A 19,116-nucleotide genomic window follows, 5' to 3' on the forward strand; every position below is an offset into this window, starting at 1 on the left:
AGCGCTGTCGGAATACTTAAGAAAAAAAAACACATGTCGAAGGTGGAACCATTGCAGCAACATCGGGAGAAAATATTGGGCACAACAGTTGGCAATGTCATATTTAAGATGAACCATTCAGTGAGCAACGCGTGTCAATGTCGGGCCCACCTGTCAAAACTTTAACGAGCTTCCTAGCCCTTTTATGGCCGCTGAGCCGGAAGCGATTGAACTTCGACAGCTTCTAGATGAACCAAATCTAGGGACGACGGAGGCAACAAACGAGGCGGAGGCGGCGGCGGCGTGATTCGTCAGACTAGAGAGAGCAAAGCCCGTGAGTTGAGAGGGACTTTTTGGTAGGGACTTTTGAAATTTCTAATAGGTAAACCCGACATTGACGCATGTCGTTCGCTGAATGGTTCATCTTACGTATGACGTGGCACGACTTTAATACTCACTATTTCCCTAACATCGGTATTTGGAATAGCGATTTTCTCAAAAAAATAAAAAAAGGGAATATATTTTTTTACAGCTCAATTTTCCTTTTTTTTAAATGGTCTAGGACAGCTCAACTTACTTGGGGTCAAAGAAACAAGCGAAACCGGGAGCAGAACGGAAGACCACCCCCAGAACGGGACTCACGTATAAATACGAACCAAACAAGGAATCTCTGCTCTTACACACTCCTCTCCTCCTCCCCACCCTTCCTCTTGCCTTCTCTCTGCCCTAACACCCCACCCCTCCTTCTCTCTCTCTCTCTCTCTCTCTCTAGCCAGCTTCAGTTGAATCTCTTCTCGACATGGGTAAGTTCTCGCAACGCCTCCCTCGTCCCTTCCCTCGACGCATTCCGATCAATTCGCGGGTCTCTCGGGATCTCCTCCGCTGGTTGTCCGTGTTGATTTGCGCCGGGTCGAATCCCGAAACTTTTTCTCGTCCGTTTCTTTGTTTGATCGGAACTCGGGTCGTGGATTGGTGGGTATTCGGTTCTTGGTCGATTCGGCGCGTTTGCCTTGCTGGGTAGGGGCTTTCTTGAGGGTTTAACTTGCCTTGGTCGTGGGGTGACGGGCCCCCCCGGAGTGGAATTTGCCCATCTGGGTTTATTTGGGTTGTAATTACCAAGTCGGGGTACGAAAGCTTTTACGGTAAAGCCGTAGTTTAAGGGGGGTTCTTCATGAGCAATGGGTGGCAGCTACTTCTGGTACATGCGGGGAAAAAAGCAATGATGTGGCCTTGGGTCTTATATAATCTATGTTCTGCTTTGGTTTGCTGTGCTCTTGTGGTGCGTTGGTGATGCTTGAGGATAAGTTACCGAGTGAATGTTCATGTGACTATGTGACTGTTAGTCGTCTGCTGAATTCCGTGAGTTCCTGAGCATAACATTCTTATTTTTTTTCAATATGATAGATCTCGAGGAAGACATTCGGTCGTTGCAGCTCGAATCAGCAGGTACCGTTTTGAGACTGACTACATATGTTCTCAGCATCATTTTCTTTTACCAATCTTTCACGTGGCGGATAATGGGTTGAACATCAGTTTTGTTATTGCCTCTGAATGTATTTTGAGAACTTGGTTTCAATTTTAGCAGATGATTATAATGGGGCTATCAATCCTGAAGATGCAAAGCCAGAAGAGTTGGAGAAGATGGATGAAACTGATGACGGTTGGTGATAAATTGGCAAAATGTGTTTCTTTCGTGTGTATCTAACAAGGATTTGAAATGTATAAGTCGCTTGAGTGCGAGAACTTTCGTGTTGGTTGCTCTTCCCATTTGTGTTGTGTGAGTTTGGCGATGTGTTAAAAGTTCCTGTAAACTGCAGCAGGTAATGCACGTTTTGGGTCTATGAAAGGGATTCGTGATTTTGATTGGCAGAGTGGTCCATCGACACCCATGAAATGCTCACTTCAACATATTTACGCACATACTATGCATACCTGTGATGTACTACTTGTACATTTTAGGGACATCTAGTTCTGTAAATATTCGTTGTTATATTTTGTTGTTTTGGTTGTTATTTTGAGTTTTTTCGGCGAAAGCTAGGATGCCCTGTGTGCCTTATCGGTGACTGTCAATTAGGATTGCTATTTGAATAAATTGCTCAGTAGATTCAGATGTTTGGTAGGTTCTAGCTATGGCCACAGGTTTCTGGATATGTCTCAAAGTTGTTCTTAGCTATCTCTAAAGCTGTTTCTTGCTTTGCTTTGTTGTCAATATGTTTCTTCATGTCACACCCACCCTTCTCACTCAAAAGGAGAAAAAATAAAAATCACCTAATGGAACAAGAAGCAAGAAACTATTAACTGATTTTCATATGGAGTAAGCAATACACATGCCTATCTACTGCTTTCCATATTCTCATGGTAAGTCAGGATGGTCTTTTACAGGTTGGAAGGAGGAGATAGCTACAAACTCTCATCCAGTCCATGTTGAGCCGAAAGGTGCTATTACGAGGTTCTTTTGTCTTATGGGTGTGATGCATTCAAACTCTTTGTGGCCTATGTGATGCATCCATAATGTGACTGCCCATTTCTTAATTCCACATTATCACATGTTTAAGTAATTTATTTGTTGATCTTGCTGTTTGGATTAGGTAAGGAAATAGCTGTTCCGGAAGAAGTTGATATAATGGATGAGATGGAAGAAGACTCGAAACGACATTTGAATGTTGTTTTCATTGGCCATGTGGGTAGGTTGATTTTGATTGCTTATCTTTCTCTTTGATTAAGTTTCTACCTCATATGAATTTGACATTTAAATGTTGTTTTCATTTGCTGGTTGTAATGATGCAAAAATTTACATGTCTACTGCTTCTGATTGGTTCTGTTTTTATGAGTCTTTCATCGATTCTGTTGACTCATCAATGGTTGAAAATCTTGTTGGCTGCAGATGCTGGGAAATCAACAGCTGGAGGACAGATACTGTTTCTCAGTGGTCAGGTTGATGATCGAACTATACAAAAGTATGAGAAAGAAGCCAAGGATAAAAGCAGGGAAAGTTGGTGAGACTTCTGTTGGATTTTTGAATCTGATAATCATCATTCATGCGGTTTCTTTATTGCTTTTACAATATGAATATAATAGATATTGTGATTGTATCGCACTTAGCTCTTTCAATAGCTAGTGGTACATTTTGCATGAGTAGATGGCTGACTCTCCTTAGCTATGATATAGTGAATGACAGTTTCTTGTGGGAGCTGTTTTCTATAGCAACGCTTTCTTGTACATTGCACATTGGTGCTTTTAACCATTCTTTATTGATCATTTGGTCTGAATCAGGTACATGGCATATATTATGGATACCAATGAGGAGGAAAGAGCTAAGGTAACATGATAGCGGTCTGAGTTTCATTAAGTTCCTCTTATTTGCTTGAGAGTTATAGATGTGCTTAGGACTAAGGTTCTGCAGATTGGTTTTTGAATTTTGTAAATATATTGCTCCTGCAGGGTAAAACTGTTGAGGTTGGAAGAGCACATTTTGAAACAGAGACCACTAGATTTACTATTCTTGATGCACCAGTAAGTCCTTTGTTTCCCGTGCGATGGTTCTTTCTTGTTATGACTTTATTATCTGCAGTTTGTCTGCTAATTACACATTAAGGAGTTAATAAAATGCCTGTGCCAAATTTCCTGTTCTTGTGAAGAATATGCAGAGAAGGACCAATTGCATTATTGTGTTAGGCTTGTGCTATGCATGCAGAGAATGTTTCACATTCTCGTAGGCATTTACTTGCAAATGGTCATTTTCCCTTCATTTTTCTCTCTCATAGTGTTTTATCAAACTTCTCTGTTCTTTAGGGCCATAAAAGTTATGTCCCCAACATGATCAGTGGGGCATCCCAGGCTGATATAGGCGTGCTGGTAAGATCGTGTTATCACTTTCACATTGTCATTTGTTTTGTTGATTATTTATTAATCTCTCTTTCTGTCTTGTTCACAGGTAATTTCCGCTCGGAAGGGTGAGTTTGAAACTGGGTATGAGAAAGGTGGTCAGACCCGTGAGCATGTTCAGCTTGCAAAAACCTTGGGTGTTTCTAAGCTACTAGTAGTCGTAAATAAAATGGACGATCCCACTGTCAATTGGTCCAAAGAAAGGTGATTTATGACACAATTTTCCCCACTAAAAAAAAAGAAAGGTTGATATGGTGATGCAGGCACATGCTTGCTGATCCTGTATTTTAACAATATTGAGTTCTCCCATTGGTCTATTCTCCAGGTACGATGAAATTGAATCCAAGATGACACCTTTCTTGAAATCTTCAGGTTACAATGTTAAGAAAGGTAAGCAATAATCTTTCTCCTGCTTATTGTTCACTTTAAATGCTTATGTACCAGAAGATTTGGTGTTTAATTAAGAAATTAGCTTGACAGATTTCTTCCATCTCCTGTGAAGGTGGTTGGCTTAAATTCAGGATAACATCCCTGAGTTGACTTTGTGGTTGTTTCTTCTATGCATGTCGTTAGTTTTTAACAAAGCTCCTCTCTACTTACTTCAACATTTACAAGAAAGTATTGAGGAGCAAAAGGAGAATACGGAACACCGGACAGTTTTTGTTTCTGTATTTTTTTTCCTTTTCATCGTACTGAGGTGGAATGTTGTGAACAAGTAGAGTTGGCAATTGGTTTGATTAACGTTCAAGAGATTTAAGTTGTCAGGTAGTTAATCCAATTGAATGTATGGATTTTAAGTATAATTAATAATATATTGCTCTTAGTAACAATGCTGCAAGCCACCTATACATGCATTTCCTCTCCCTCCCTGCTCTTCTCTTTCCACACTCATGCTTGCGTGCATATGCCCCCATGCACCCGTTTTGCCCGGTTTATACTAGGACAATCTTATTTCTGTGAGTATATTTTCTTTTACTTTAATATCTTCCTTCTTATGGGAAGTCATATTTAGATAGGAGGCACGACCTTTCTCTATGTACATCAGGTTTTCAGTATTGTCTACCTGATCAAAGATGGTCAGACATTACGACTGGTTCGTCAGATTTTGTTACAAATTGCAAATTCCTTGTCATTGTTATGTGGTTCTGATATGCAATGCTCAAGTTTGAAATTCTTCTTTTGACAACTTTATCGTTTGCAGAAGTTTCAATGTGAAATTTGGACCTTGTTTTTGTGTTGAGGGTAAGTACTTATACTGATTTCATTGCAGATGTACAGTTCTTACCTATATCTGGCCTGATTGGAATGAATATGAAAACCAGAGTGGAGAGAAATATTTGTCCATGGTGGAATGGTCCCTGCCTCTTCGAAGCTCTAGATGCTATTGAGGGTCCTCCGCGTGATCCCAAAGGCCCTTTTAGGTACAATGAATTGTCAAAAGCCTCTGTGACCTCTTCCTTACCATTACACGATTTTGCTTTAACAGTTGATAATCAAATGAAACAGAACTCTCTCAATACTTGAAATTTGTGATTGCTGCTACAATATTATGACTGACATTCTGTTTGACAGATGTGTTGTGAGGATAGTCTGTCCAGTTTTCTGCTGATAATTATTCATAGTTGCCTATTGAGCTATTATCTCTGCAGTTGAATGGGGAGCTGGGACTGAGATACTCCTTGTTTCTCTTCAAGGACTATGTTCTGGGATTGATGTCTCCGCTCGTTTGAATTTGAAGTCTTTCTCATGTGAATTTGTTGGTGTGGTGCATATCATGTCTTTAAATTATTGTGGGCCATGATTTCTTCTTTTGATAATTTTATTACTGATTTCTTAAGAAGAGCAGGAAAGATTAAAGAAGATTATTTTGTATATTCTGTGAGAAATGATGTGGCTTTGGGTCGATGGAAAATTTTTAATTAGTGAAAAGTTGAACTCTCTCTCTCTCTCTCTCTCTCTCTCTCTCTCTCGTGCACACGCAAACACAGGCATGTCCACACACACTTTCAGCCTGTGTTCATGAATTCTGTATGGACTTGCTTTTATTGGTTGGAAGGATGCTTAGATTTTGCTTGTGCAGTTGATCATTTGAATCAACTTTCAGGATGCCTATAATTGACAAATTCAAGGACATGGGAACGGTTGTTATGGGTAAAGTAGAATCTGGCAGTATACGTGAGGGCGAATCCTTGATTGTCATGCCAAATAAGGTCAAATTACCCGGCTTTATTTTGATACTATTGAAGGTAGATATACATCGGGCTTGATTTTGACACTTCTTCCCTTTACCTTTCTTTTGCAGGCATCAGTGAAAGTGCTTGCAATATTAATTGATGACAACAAGGTTAAACGTGCAGGACCTGGTGAAAATCTCCGGGTTAGAGTATCTGGGGTTGAGGAAGAGGACATATTGTCAGGATTTGTCTTGTCGAGCATTGGTGCGTCTCCCACCCTCTGTCCCTTCTAATCTCCTTTCTTGCATGTGAGTTAGGCAATATACAGTACTTCTTAAATATGACCCTCTTAACTTATTTTATCCATGTGCAGCCAAACCAATAGCTGCAGTTACTGAGTTTGTTGCTCAACTGGTAATCCTTGAGTTGCTGGACAATGTATGTATTTGGAACTTTGTGTTTTAGCTTTTGTCATTTTGAATGAGCATCGTGCCTTCTGTCATTCATGTATTTGATACCTTAACCTGCATCACCATCATAGGCAATCTTCACGGCTGGTTATAAGGCAGTGCTACATATTCATTCGGTGGTGGAGGAATGTGAGATTCTTGAGTTGCTACAACAAATTGATCCCAAGACGAAGAAGCCGATGAAAAAGAAAATTCTGTTTGTGAAGAATGGTGCTGTTGTCGTATGCCGGATTCAGGTTGATCTATACTGGAAGAGCATATAGCATCTAGCATTATCTGTCTCTTGCCTATTCCTAATGTTGACTTCATCTTCTTGTGAATTTGTATTTTAGGTGAATAACCTAATATGCGTTGAGAAATTCTCTGATTTTGCACAGCTTGGAAGATTTACCCTTCGCACTGAAGGTGAATAAAAATCATATTTCCTGTCTACATGTTAAATCAATGATTTTTGCTTTACACTTTGAAGTATGGACTCACTTGGTAGATCTCTTTTACAGGAAAAACAGTTGCTGTGGGGAAGGTGACTGATTTGCCATCAAATGCTCGAGCTTAAACAGTTTTGGTATTAGGTAGGTTTTTCTAATGGCTGTCATTTTTCACTTGCCAAAGTTTAAGGAGCTTTTTTTTTGCTAAAGTTCAAGGAGCTTGTGAATTGTGATGTCCTGACACCATTGTTTATCATGCATTAAATGGTACAACATTTTTGAAAATGCCTTTCATCATGGTAGACAGATTTAGCTGAGCTATTGCCCACAGCTTCATATAACCCAACAATAGTCTGTAAAAAGAGTTTTTATACCGGATGCTGAAGGGTTGTGCTCTTACAGGAGGCAGAGATTCCATAAATCTCAAAGTCTACCACATTGGAAGGGCTACAGCTGTGTTCTTGAATTGTTGCGGCCACACCTTTTACTTGGTCATATATGTTAGTCCTTAATAGTCTGTACTGGAGCCTGGGACGTAATGGAGAGCAGGGTCAATGGTGGTTCAGTGCACACTTAAGTGTGTTCTTACATCATTGTGCCCTGTGTGTTTGGAAGGGGTAAGTATAAAGTCATCAGCTACATTTTTATACAGTCAAAAGAGTTTTGGTATGATTTTGTCCAGATGAGTTGGATGGTTCTTGTGATGTGATCTCATAGGAACAGAATGACATGAGCTACTTGATTTTCCCTTAGGAATCTATAGGTTTATTGTCCTCTTCACTCTCATCATCCTTTGAGTTTACATTGGTCAATTTGAATTTTCTGAGAGTTGGAAATGTTTGCATACACTTGAAAAAGTTATTCAAGGATTTCTCTATTGCAATGTGACAATAGTCCAATGCGCACTTTGTTTTACTTACCTTTTAGTCCATACGCAATGGCGGAGTTGCGAAGTGTTTTTGAGCATTGGAATGTCACTATCTCTTTCATTATGTTCTTTTTTCTTTTATTTATCTTTATGTCGGCAATCAAGTTACCTCCAGGTGCACATTTCCACTTTTTTTCTTGATGGGAGGGCGCCACGTCGGCAGTTGATGTTGCGTGCATTTTTTACTCGCATCTACTCATAAATTGACACATGTCCGCTGATGCGGAATTAACATGATAAAGAATTTCTTCTTCACCAGCCATTTGACTTCGAACGAGTTGTTTGCCTTTGTTTTTCTTTTGGCCTTTTGAGGCCATGGACGAGCGGCCACAGACAGCAGTGTCACTGGCCATGGGCTGGCCATGGACGAGCCAGGCTAGCGAGTGACGTGGACACTTGTCCATGGTTGGCGCTGTGGCTCACAACGGTGGACAAGAGCAGGCCATAGACAGCAGCGCCACCAACTAGCCATGGACAGTAGCGTCATCGGCCAACCATGAAAGAACCAAGCTCTCGAGCAATGCTGATGCTCGTCCTAGGCCGCCGTCGATGAGCAGGACGAGCATCGGCATTTGTTTGGCCAGATCTGGTTGGCTTTGTCTTCCCTGACCTCAGACGAATTGCCATTGCTATGGTTGCAAATCTAGACCAGCATTGAGTTCTTTCCCTCTACCTTCGTTGGGAAGACGGAGCCCAGCGGCGCCTCTTTCATGGCGATGGATCATTGACCCTTGAGATCACTGGCCCTTCGACTCGGATGCCACCATCGAACAATCTCCTCCCCTTCCAAGCCACCCTTCCGTTAGTTGTTGCTTATTCAGATCTGAATTTGGAGGACTCCAGATACGGTCTTGCTCATCTCAATCTCCAAAGCTATTAAAAGACTCGTGTTTTTTTGGCTAAAACAAACCTTTTATTGCATCAAAGAAGTTCAACTATTATACAAAGAAACTAGAGCCTACGTCAAGACGATAAATTAAAGAAGACTCCGCTAACGCTATATTTTTAACTCTAGATGGGAGATCATTAAAAAGGAAAGATGATGCAGTTCCTAACCGATAAAAAGCTCATTTTGCAAGCTCATGAGCAACAACATTACTAGATCTATTGGTCCACTTCAAACTCGGTTATTGCTCGGTAGTGAGCGAGAGTCCTAGACGAAAGGAAGAATACACTAAGGGCAAATGCCACTTCAAATTCCAACCTTTTATTGAATATCATCAATTAACACCTTACAATCACTTCAAAAATCGCTTTGTGGATGCCGAGGGATTGAGTAGCTTTGCATGCGAGAAGAAGAGCTGCAGCTTCCACTTCCACTGGCGAGTTCCAGCTTCCTCGTCTTGTCCACGCTTAGACAACTGAGCCTCTATACGATTGCGCAACAATACCTATGGCCCTTCCATTATCTTTCCACACACCATCTACATGAAATTTCAACTCTTGGAAGACTCGTCGTTGCTCTTTGAGATGGGGGCCCTGAACGCGGCCTAGCTTGGCTAACTCGCTGGTAATACCACTTGTCGGGTTGACGATAGACGCAAGCCTAGATGGCCAGGCAGGCGGGTGCTATGTGGATGGAGGAGGAAGAGAGGAAAATCAAAATTTTATTTTTATCATTCCAATAATATCCACGTGTCAGATCTAAAATTGGGTTACGGAAACATATGATATTTTCTCCGATGATGGATAGTAGCCCTCGCGATCCTTTCTCTGAAAAGGGAAATGCCATTGATGTTCGAGTGAAACTGAATGATATTAAAGAGTTGAGTTCGTTGATGAAATTCTCAAGAACTAAACAAAGGTGAAACAAGAGGTAGACAGATAAATCGTTGTGTGAAGACAATGAGGCTAGGACACCATCAACATAACAAGATTAGTGAGATCAAGCTACAATAACGACTTCTCAACGTTGACTTGCCCAATTTTAACCCCTTATCATTAGCCACTTTCTACTAAGAACGAGGAGCCTAGGAGGTTGCTACTATATTTGCATGATAAATTTTAAGCAAATATCGGTTCACACGTTGTAAACGTAATTGGTCTAGTGGTAAAGGAGTCGCCTTCCTTTCACGATATCACGTTCGATTTATATCCTGAGCAAACCTCTGAATTTTTTGTGCTGCGTTGCCTAGTGACGATTAGCAATGGCCACGGACCATACCTGTGCTGAGCCAAGCATGGCTCGGTCCATGTGCTAGGCCGGAGCACGTTATTTTTTGGCTTCTTTTTAATTTTATATTATTGGACTCAATTACTTCATTGAAAATTAATTAAAACAAACAATTGTTCAATTAAATGGTTGGGTCACTATTTTTTTTTTTAAAATTGAGCTAGAGCTTGGATACCAACTTAGGCAAGAAAGGGGTCATCCCCCTTCTCCAAATGGGTCTCTCGGCACGGTCCGTTAATCTTAACGGCCATTGCTAGCTATGATGTAGCTCGAGAGGGGAAACTTCTTGATTACTAGCATCTTGATAGGATTATAGTAGCGGGTTCCTTAATCTTGAACCTTTGGGTCGCTGGTGGTAGCCCTTCCCATCCTTTTACCAATAAAACATAACATTGCTTCATAGAGAGAGAGAGAGAGAGAGAGAGAGGTGTTAGAATCGGGTTGTGTTTCACAACTGAGCTAAACGTCAACGAGTGTCCGGTATATTTTCAGTGCCACAAAGCTTTCCCGGAAGAAAATGTAATGGGAAAATAGCGTCGGGAAATCCTGTCCACTCAATTGCAATGGAAGAGCTAGGAGAGATGTCAAAAATGGAACCTCACCCCAGAAGAATTATCAGGATCCATTAATAGAAAAATGAGTTCACAGGCCTCTGTTTCTTCTTGCTTGTTCTTAAGAAGTTCCTCCCAAACATCCTTAATCAAGCACTCAAATTCATCCCTCCAACGCTTCCCTAGTATCAGATTCACTGGTTTTCCTTCCTTCAGAGGTATAAACCCTCCTCTCCTGAAATGTCCCAGAACAGGAATCAGAGCAACTTGGATGAAAAGGACCAGATCGCGACCACCCCACTTCTTGTTCAAGAAGAGCAGCCCAATAGAGTAAGCGTCCAGTGCTATCTTTCATCGAGTTTACATATCTAATTGTATGCCAATCTGGGTCCTTAAAAGATGCTGTAAACATCGAAACTTTGAAGTTGTTGCTGTACATTGTCTGGTGTATCAGAGGTTAGAGCTTATTGTATCATACAACTTCTGTAAGGAAAAAAATTGGGACTGTGTCAAGACCATTGCAGATGAAAAGAACTCAATTTCAGAATAGGTGTTTAATCATGAGATTGCATATCTAATTGTATGCCAATCTGGGTCCTTGGAAAGATGCTGTCAAGTTCAAAACTTTGAAGTTATTGCTGTACATTGTCTGGTGTATCAGAGGTTAGAGCTTATTGCCTTATGCAATTTCTAGAAGGAAAAAAATTTGGACTGTGTCAAGACCATTGCAGATGAAAAGCACTCAATTTCAGAATAGGTGTTTAATCATGAGAGCTTTTCTTGGTTTAAGGAAATTGCAGAGAGTATAAGAGTTCTGAAGGATGCTGCAAAGACTAGAAAGGTTCCGGCAGAGGAGGTTCTTTCTGCTCTCTCTGTGATTGAGAAATCAAAGCTTGATCCATCCGGGTTTCTTAGTACGTTGGGGGGCTCAGAATCACCAGGGAGAACATGGATGCTCATTTTCACGGCTGAGGTAGGTGATCCGCCTCTCGTCTGCATCATGAATTTGATTCATTAACCATCAATTAGAGTTAGTGTTACTTTTTGATTATTCGCCCTCTTTTCATAATTTGAATTGGCAGAATAAATTGAAGAAAGGACGGTATTTCCCATTGACGGCAGTTCAGAGGTTTGATGCAGCTGTAAGTCTTGTCTTTTTTATTTTCAAGGCTATTTCTTTCCCCCAATTGATGCTACTGAAACGCAGCCACTGTCAAAGAGGTTGTCAAAATTTAGAGGAAATAAAGAAGAGTAAAAGGTACTTTACAGTTTCTACGATGCTAATGACTAGTGGATATGCTCCACACTTCATCAGGACAATCGAATAATGATCTCTACATAATTCTTCTGTAGAAAGTTGTCATGTGTAATTCAGTGATGCGGAGGAGAGCAAGTTCAGAAGTCTATCTTACTTTCCTTGAAGTAGTTCTGTATACATTAATAGCACTGTCGTCTTCCTTCATTTTGGGCCGAACCTAGCAGTAATATTAGTGTTACGGATAATGGTGGATGTTATTGCTTGAAGTGATTACGGATCTATTTTATGTATGTAGGCAGCGTTCATAGTTAATCTTGATGTTATGCTATTCATCTTCGTTGACTATTTTCTGCATGAAGCTAATTCTGTCAATGATGTTATTGTTCATCCAAATTTTTTAGGTCATTCTGTACTCGATTCTTTTGAAGCATAACCACAATGCTGATTCATCTTCTCTTTTTGTTATATTTAGCTAGAACATATAAATAATGGTGAAATGTTGATGGTGGTATACATACTGCTAGATTTCTTCCTCATTTAGGCTTTGCTTGTCATGCAATCTTTTCTTTTTCCCCTCGTGTATTATAGAGCTTCACGTTTCACTGTTAGAAATCAAATCACCTACATTACTATCCCATAAATCCCACATAGATCTTGGTGTGTCTATTTTCTCTTCACTTCCTCGACTTTGATAGATCCTCGTTTGGATTGCCAGGGGAAGAGGATCGAGAATGGGGTGTACCTTGGTGGGCTTGGATACTTGACATTTGAGGGTAGATTGTCGTGGAAGAAGCAGATACTCGCCTTTATTTTCGAGCACATAAGGATTAAAATCGGCCCTTTCAATCCATTAGAAATCGGCCTCGGCCAACAGGGGGACAGAGAGCCAAGCACCAAGGATCCTTTCTTTATCTGGTTTTACATTGATGAGGAAATAGCAGTCGCTCGAGGGAAAAGCGGTGGAACTGCTTTCTGGTGCCGATGTCGCCGCGTGACTAATTTTTGGTAGTCTAGTGATTGCTATTCCATCGACTTGATAGGTATTCTTGTATCTTGCAACCAGATCTATCTACACTCAGTTATACGCGACAGAGATGAGAAAATGTAAGGAATGAACACATTTGTACATAATCCAGGGTGTGAGGTTAAGGTTCCTGTTACTCCGTTTAGTGAAATGTTTCTCCCCCAGGATTTGTTGAAGTGTGAATTCTTACTATTAGAAAGTGTCGCGTTTCTTTCTTTCTCCAAGTCTTCGCATGATAAAGACTGCTTATGCCAAATTGGCATGGTCTGGGAGAGGAAGAAATATGTTTGGATTCATTGAAGAAAATTTAGCATTATAACTTGGTTCTTTGTATTGCTGCTTCTGAGAACGTCTCCTAGCAATATTGTTCAAAGAATCGTTTGAACAAGTTAGACTTATTCGAGACTCGTGCATGCATTCCTGATTCTAATGCCATTGAAATCTGCTTAATAACTCTTTTCCTCGAAATCACTTGCTGAGGGGCGAGCAATACGTACACGAGAAAGTATTGGGTTCGCTACCTTCTGTATCGTTTTCTTTCTTCGTCTTTCTTTCTTGTTTCCTTTTGTTGGCCATCACCTCACGTATCATTTCATGAAAGTATTCGTTCGCATATGATGCTGACCAATTTCTTTACTGTGAAAACTTCGCGATTTGATAATTTTTAGTCCTGTTTTATGAGCTACTCAATGGCAGCGTTTGAATGACTGGGGACTTCAAGGAGCTTGACTTGAAGCATTAGACCCGATCACGGTCACGGCAGCGCTGTGCGGCTTTTAAAGTCAGATGCTGGTTCGGAAAATGGCCATGAAAAGGCTGCTCGGCCGGCCGATCTGGATTCAAAGTTCTGTATCATACATCTTTTGGTTTTCTTTTTGTTTTCAAACCTTAGATCATAGTATTGTTGACAGTAATGCTAGATTGTTCGACACACGTTTGGCCTTGAATGCAGATGGAGTTCTAAGTCCGGTCGTATCCTGTTTGGAGAAGATTATTAGATGAACTCGGTGCGAGTCTTTGCCATTGACATTACCGTAACGACTTTAACTGCAATCAGCGATCGATCCGATGTTGCCTCGCCAACGAAAGTGTTAGCTTCAATGCTATTGGATTCAGGTATGCTATCTAATATATGAACATATTTAAATTTCTCTCGGAGTAGATAATTAGGCAAAGCATTGGAAAATGCAATCTTATATCACCGTAAGATTCATTGCACACATAATAAGGCTAAGCAAAGGAGAAAATGCTTGAGATACTGATTATACCTCCTAGTTATTTATTTCACTTTAAACTTGAGTCATTTTGGTTATTTTCCAAGGGTTAAATTAATTTTCATTCTACATGTTAAAATTTGCCCAAGAAGATAAATGTCAAAAAATAAAGAAAATTATAAAATGCGTGGAAGCACCAAAATGTAATTTTGCAGAATGTTTGGTCAATCATTTAATTTCTCTTATTAGACTATATATCAAATTACTCTTGTGAAAGATAATGAGCACGATGTAGTAATCGAGTTACAATTGCACCTTCATCCATGTTACTGTATTTTGAGTCTTAAACAGAGTAAGTTCAATTTAAAAAGGATTAACCCCATAAAAAACCCTAATGTTGACTTGTAGGAGACGCCACGTAAGTTTTTGAATGGCCATTATATACGGAACCGTGACGGAATATATTGTCGGGTCACCGGTACAAGTTTGAGAAAATCGATGAGGCGAAAAAATGTTCAAGATATTGGTGTTCCACAGGAAAAAGTTGGGATTTTTGGTGGGATTTTTCTATTTAAAAACGAAAAAGTGATTTACTTCTTTTAAAAGGATTCAAATTTATAGGATAAAATTAAATCTTACCATGCACCCTTTGTTTAGGACTATATTTTTACGTCCGTATAGTATGTTTAGGACCGATTGAATAATTTCCCCTAAAAAAGTTCTGGCTCAAGTGGCGCAATGTGCCGACAAAACCCAAAAATTACCATGCACCCTTTTATTTTTTTTATTGGCGGGAACTAAGTTAGGCCCGACTATAAGCTCGGCTCGACCTGTCCATTCGAGCCGGTCTAGGGGCAAACATTTTCCTAAATCGCTACACAAGCGAGGCAAAGTTTAAGCAAAACGAAGTTAGAAGGTGACTGCGAAATTAGCATAAGATTCTCCTCCTCCAACGCAATGAATCATCTTCACTTGACGACCAAAAAACAAATCATGAGCATGCGCAAGGACGAAAGCGAAGGGCGATGTCGTTGGTCGGGTCGTGAGCTTATGGACTGTAACGAGTCGTGCACTGTCCCTTCGCTTTGAAAATGAAATGGACAGTAGTTTGAGTTCGTACAGCTTTCATCTCCATCCACAGAATTCGTGCCCGGACGCCAACAGCCATATTCTTCTTCTTCTCAAATGATTTCGGAGGCAATAAATGATTTATTACTTGGACTCCGTTTGTTTTGTGTAAATCATTCAATCATATTTTTTACTCAATTCCGTTTGATCTATCACGTATTCTTTTTGCCTTTGCATTACACAAAATCACTACTTGACCCCTTCACATGCATAGTTTCATCTTTCCAATACATTTACTCATCAAAGTCATTCAAAATCTTCTTGAAATCACTCAACCATGTTCTTATTCGAGAAATATAGCCCAGATCTGCAGGATGACTCGTTGCATCTTCTAATGGCATCATGAACATGGTGGACATTTCATGTAACTCATGACAAGAGTACAAGTGAGTATCGACAAGCATTATTTTACTCTTAAACCAACTACTTGTTGTCTCATAATTATAGCCTTGCCTCTTAGCTCATCATGTAATCATTGATACTATACATACTTCAAGCTAAACTCAACAAGGATCAAAGGTACTAAATGGATCGACCCACTTTAGTCCCTAGAGATTCACTTACCTTGGATAGAAGATTTGAGTGAACATAGAGCTTGATCCACCTTAAAATCAAGTGATGCAATCTTGAATTAACACTGGTTAAGCAAATCAAACACCTACTCTAACGATACTTTTGAGGGAGAAAACCTTATCTCTAAGAACATTGATTAAATGGAGCACGCTAAGTTGAAGTTCTTGATCATAGCTTGCAAATATCTAAAATTTAAGGTATTTGGATAGATTTCAGTGATAAGCCTTCTAGTTTTGATAGAGAAGAACATGAATGAGTCAGGTGAGAAAGATGATGGTTGGAAAGGAAATGAGAAATAAGTCTCACGTTTCGTACATTCAATCATTAACTAACCTTCCGACCAAAAACAAAATCATTAACTAACCAAGGTTAAAGTGATATCATGGATGATGCCATCTCTTGACTAAAAGATATGGTCGAGAATTCAGGAGATGTGGCAAGTTAAATGAGTGATAAGTGGCTATCTTTGGTTGGCAAAGCTTGTGGTTGTAAGAGGGGAGAGAGCTTGATTGGCCAAGTAGGTGCATAAATGAGGAGTCTTGATATGCAAGCTTATCTAGAACATGAATGGGTTAGAGTTAGAAACTTCATATCAGACATGATGTAATTTGATAGTAAGAAACTAGGTGAAAAGCTAAGGGATGTGACATACTATATTAGTGACAATTGTTGGTCAAGTAGGTTTAAGGGCAACATTGTTGTTTTTCAGAAGATATTTAAGATTTCAGTAAATAATGAAAGAACTCGGTGTCCGTTCTAAACGCCGATAAGACAGAAAAACATTTTGAAACCACTTCAATTAATAGAAAGGCTTGTAGAATGCCTGAGTAATCTTAATACAAAGATTTCACTTTGATAATTACCATATATGCTTTTCAGGGTATATCGTCTCGTCCAAAACATACTATGTCAACCCATTTTGCACTGTTACTCTTAGATAACATCTGATGTGCTAAATTCTATTCATTTATGCATATTAAAGTTAGTAGACTCAATTATGACGTGTTCAGATATTGCAAAAACCAATAAATTCTACGTTCTTATAAAGTTTGTATGTTCATGAACCTTCAAAGCATTTGCAACAATTCTAACTCTGCACTGACCTTCTTGACCCTTTAAAAGATTTAATAGGCCCCTACAAAGTCACATACTTAAATATCATGGATTTGAAAATTAATTATCTAGAAATTTTCCTAACTTAACAGATTCAATGACAAAGTTATAATTTGTTGAAGTTATCAAATAATTCAGTTAAACCATTTATTATCTTAATATCCAAAATAACATTAGGAAATGGAGAATTTCAAGATGTCACAATTATGTTCATGAATGATGAGTTAGATGGATCCATTTTTACTCTGATCAATGCTTCTTGGATGTACTTGTGAATCACTACACTGGGTAGGGAATTTGTCAGAATATTTTACATATTAGACCACGAATTCATCTAATAGTTTAGGTTTTTAGAACCGTTGATAGTAATCTCACATGATATTAAAGTCAAGTTCTGCCCATTTTTGGTGTGCTTCCACTCCTGTAAGTCAAATTCAATGTGCAACTTTTAGTCTCCCTCTACTTACTAGTTAAGTTTTGTGAACAGTTGACAGTGATCCCATTAAATTTTATATCATATCAGAACACGAGGTCCTAAATTCGAATCTTTTCAGGCCCCTTCTTTGCCGCCACATTATGTATTTCCATGTTTAATACTAGGCCAAAGTCTAGCCTAAGTGTAGGAAGTGTTAGAATAATCATATATTGAATCACACTTTCATTTTTTTTTGTTCGCCCTATCTCTAACTTTCTTCTCACTCTCTGACTTTTGCTTTGACTTTTGCTCTACCTCTTACAGAGCACGGGAGTCAAACCCTGCAATTGTGATATTAGCGTCCTCACCCATCCAATCCGTTTACTAGCAGGACTGCATATTTATTGACAATCACACTTTTATTTAACAGTTTAAACTTTGTAAATCGTTAGTAATAAAATGAAAAGGAAGCTCTCACAAAATGTGCCTGAACCAATGGATAGGAAGCTCGTGAATCACATGGCCAACCGACTAGAATGGAATCTTCGGAAAACAAAATTGGAGTGTTGGAGTAATGTCACCAATGATTTCATGGACAAATCGGTCAGAAAAAACGTGAAAGTAAAAGGACAAAGGGTAGATGAGATGAGAGAGAGAGAGAGAGAGAGAGAGAGAGAGAGAGGTCACATCACACATAACATATAGCTGTCCATCGGTCCCCACCATCTCTTCCTACTCCACAATCCACGCCAAGTCTTTGACTAATCATCCTTATCATTTTGGAGCCTCTCAAATTATCAGGATGAGTCCCACAAGGTAAAAGAAGCTTCACAACGACCATGACATAACGTCTATGGCCCCAGATATTTCTAACCATTATTGATCATCTCTTTCCTCTTCGTATCCACTCAAGAGCATATGAGGTCAAGTCGGCTAATCGCGTGATTACGCAAAAACTTGATGGCAAATTCAAATAAGATACCAATGTCTTTGTACATGATCAAGTACATGATCACAGTAGCTTCTTCCTTTGTTGAGATTTTTCAATCGAATCAACTCTTCTTGTCTCATGTTCTTATCACACTTTTGCATTGGTTTTTTCCTCATCGAACTATATATTCGGTTTTAAGGTTACTGAATCGAATTTATAATGCTTGCATGTATGGATTAGGCGTGCGATTGGCTACTAATTTGGTCCTCCTAATTTTTGATATGAATGATAGCAATCTTGTATAGGATCAGCTTTCTTATAACCTGAGGTGAATATCCTCATTATTCTAAAGTGTTTCTTCTCATCGGCACAGTGGAAACATGAAATGCGCTTATCGCAACTAGTGGAAACACTCACACATACACAAAAGCCATGTGTTTCTTTAAACATAACAAATAAATAGTGTAGAACCCTAGAACTTGGAGATTTTTTTTTTGGTAACCGAGGTGTCCGGGCCAGCTTGCGCACACCTCGACTATTCCTCGGGAGAGACTAGCACAACAACTCACCGCCATGGCCCCCCACTTAAATCACAAGTGCTCAGCTGGGGAATCGAACCTGGGACCAGTGCGCCTAACCACACAATCCCAAGTACGCCCTAACCCTAAGCAGAAGTGAAAATCTGAAAATTACAGCAAAAAGCAAACGGGTTGGAAGCAGCACAGAAAATGGGCCTAAAAATAAAAAGTTAGTTGTCTGGGAACCCTCGAAGTGAAGGAATTTGAGGCCTAAAACGATCTGAAACGGGTACCCCAAGCTAAGCACCATATTCAACTCTGAACAAGCATTCCGAATTGGTATTACGAGCATCG

At 39.6% G+C, this 19,116-nt stretch overlaps 2 protein-coding genes across 3 annotated transcripts; both read left to right on the forward strand.

Annotated features, from left to right (window-relative positions):
* The first annotated feature begins 666 nt into the window (after positions 1-666).
* Positions 667-7,827, forward strand: LOC115676700 (uncharacterized). 2 transcript variants are annotated; one of them, XM_030599661.2, is made up of 19 exons: positions 667-782; positions 1,384-1,425; positions 1,565-1,639; positions 2,362-2,415; positions 2,568-2,663; positions 2,864-2,975; positions 3,253-3,298; positions 3,421-3,492; positions 3,772-3,834; positions 3,914-4,068; positions 4,190-4,254; positions 5,135-5,285; positions 5,969-6,074; positions 6,167-6,302; positions 6,412-6,476; positions 6,580-6,744; positions 6,841-6,913; positions 7,009-7,080; positions 7,339-7,827. In XM_030599661.2, the coding sequence occupies exons 1-18, from the start codon at positions 779-781 to the stop codon at positions 7,062-7,064; spliced, it is 1,536 nt and encodes a 511-aa protein (XP_030455521.1). In that variant the 5' UTR covers positions 667-778; the 3' UTR covers positions 7,065-7,080; positions 7,339-7,827. The 2 variants fall into 2 exon arrangements, with proteins under 2 accessions (XP_030455521.1, XP_056175170.1); XM_056319195.1 differs by having other exon boundaries at positions 7,009-7,073.
* A 2,674-nt stretch (positions 7,828-10,501) lies between these two features.
* Positions 10,502-13,094, forward strand: LOC115676766 (uncharacterized). The gene is made up of 4 exons (XM_030599752.2): positions 10,502-10,918; positions 11,379-11,561; positions 11,671-11,730; positions 12,562-13,094. The coding sequence occupies exons 1-4, from the start codon at positions 10,829-10,831 to the stop codon at positions 12,853-12,855; spliced, it is 627 nt and encodes a 208-aa protein (XP_030455612.2). The 5' UTR covers positions 10,502-10,828; the 3' UTR covers positions 12,856-13,094.
* The last annotated feature ends 6,022 nt before the right edge of the window (positions 13,095-19,116 follow it).

Source organism: Syzygium oleosum, unplaced genomic scaffold (assembly GCF_021117445.2).
Source record: "Syzygium oleosum isolate NSW1041296 unplaced genomic scaffold, Sole_v2.1 Sole_v2.17, whole genome shotgun sequence".
In the NCBI taxonomy this organism is placed as follows: Eukaryota; Viridiplantae; Streptophyta; class Magnoliopsida; order Myrtales; family Myrtaceae; genus Syzygium; species Syzygium oleosum.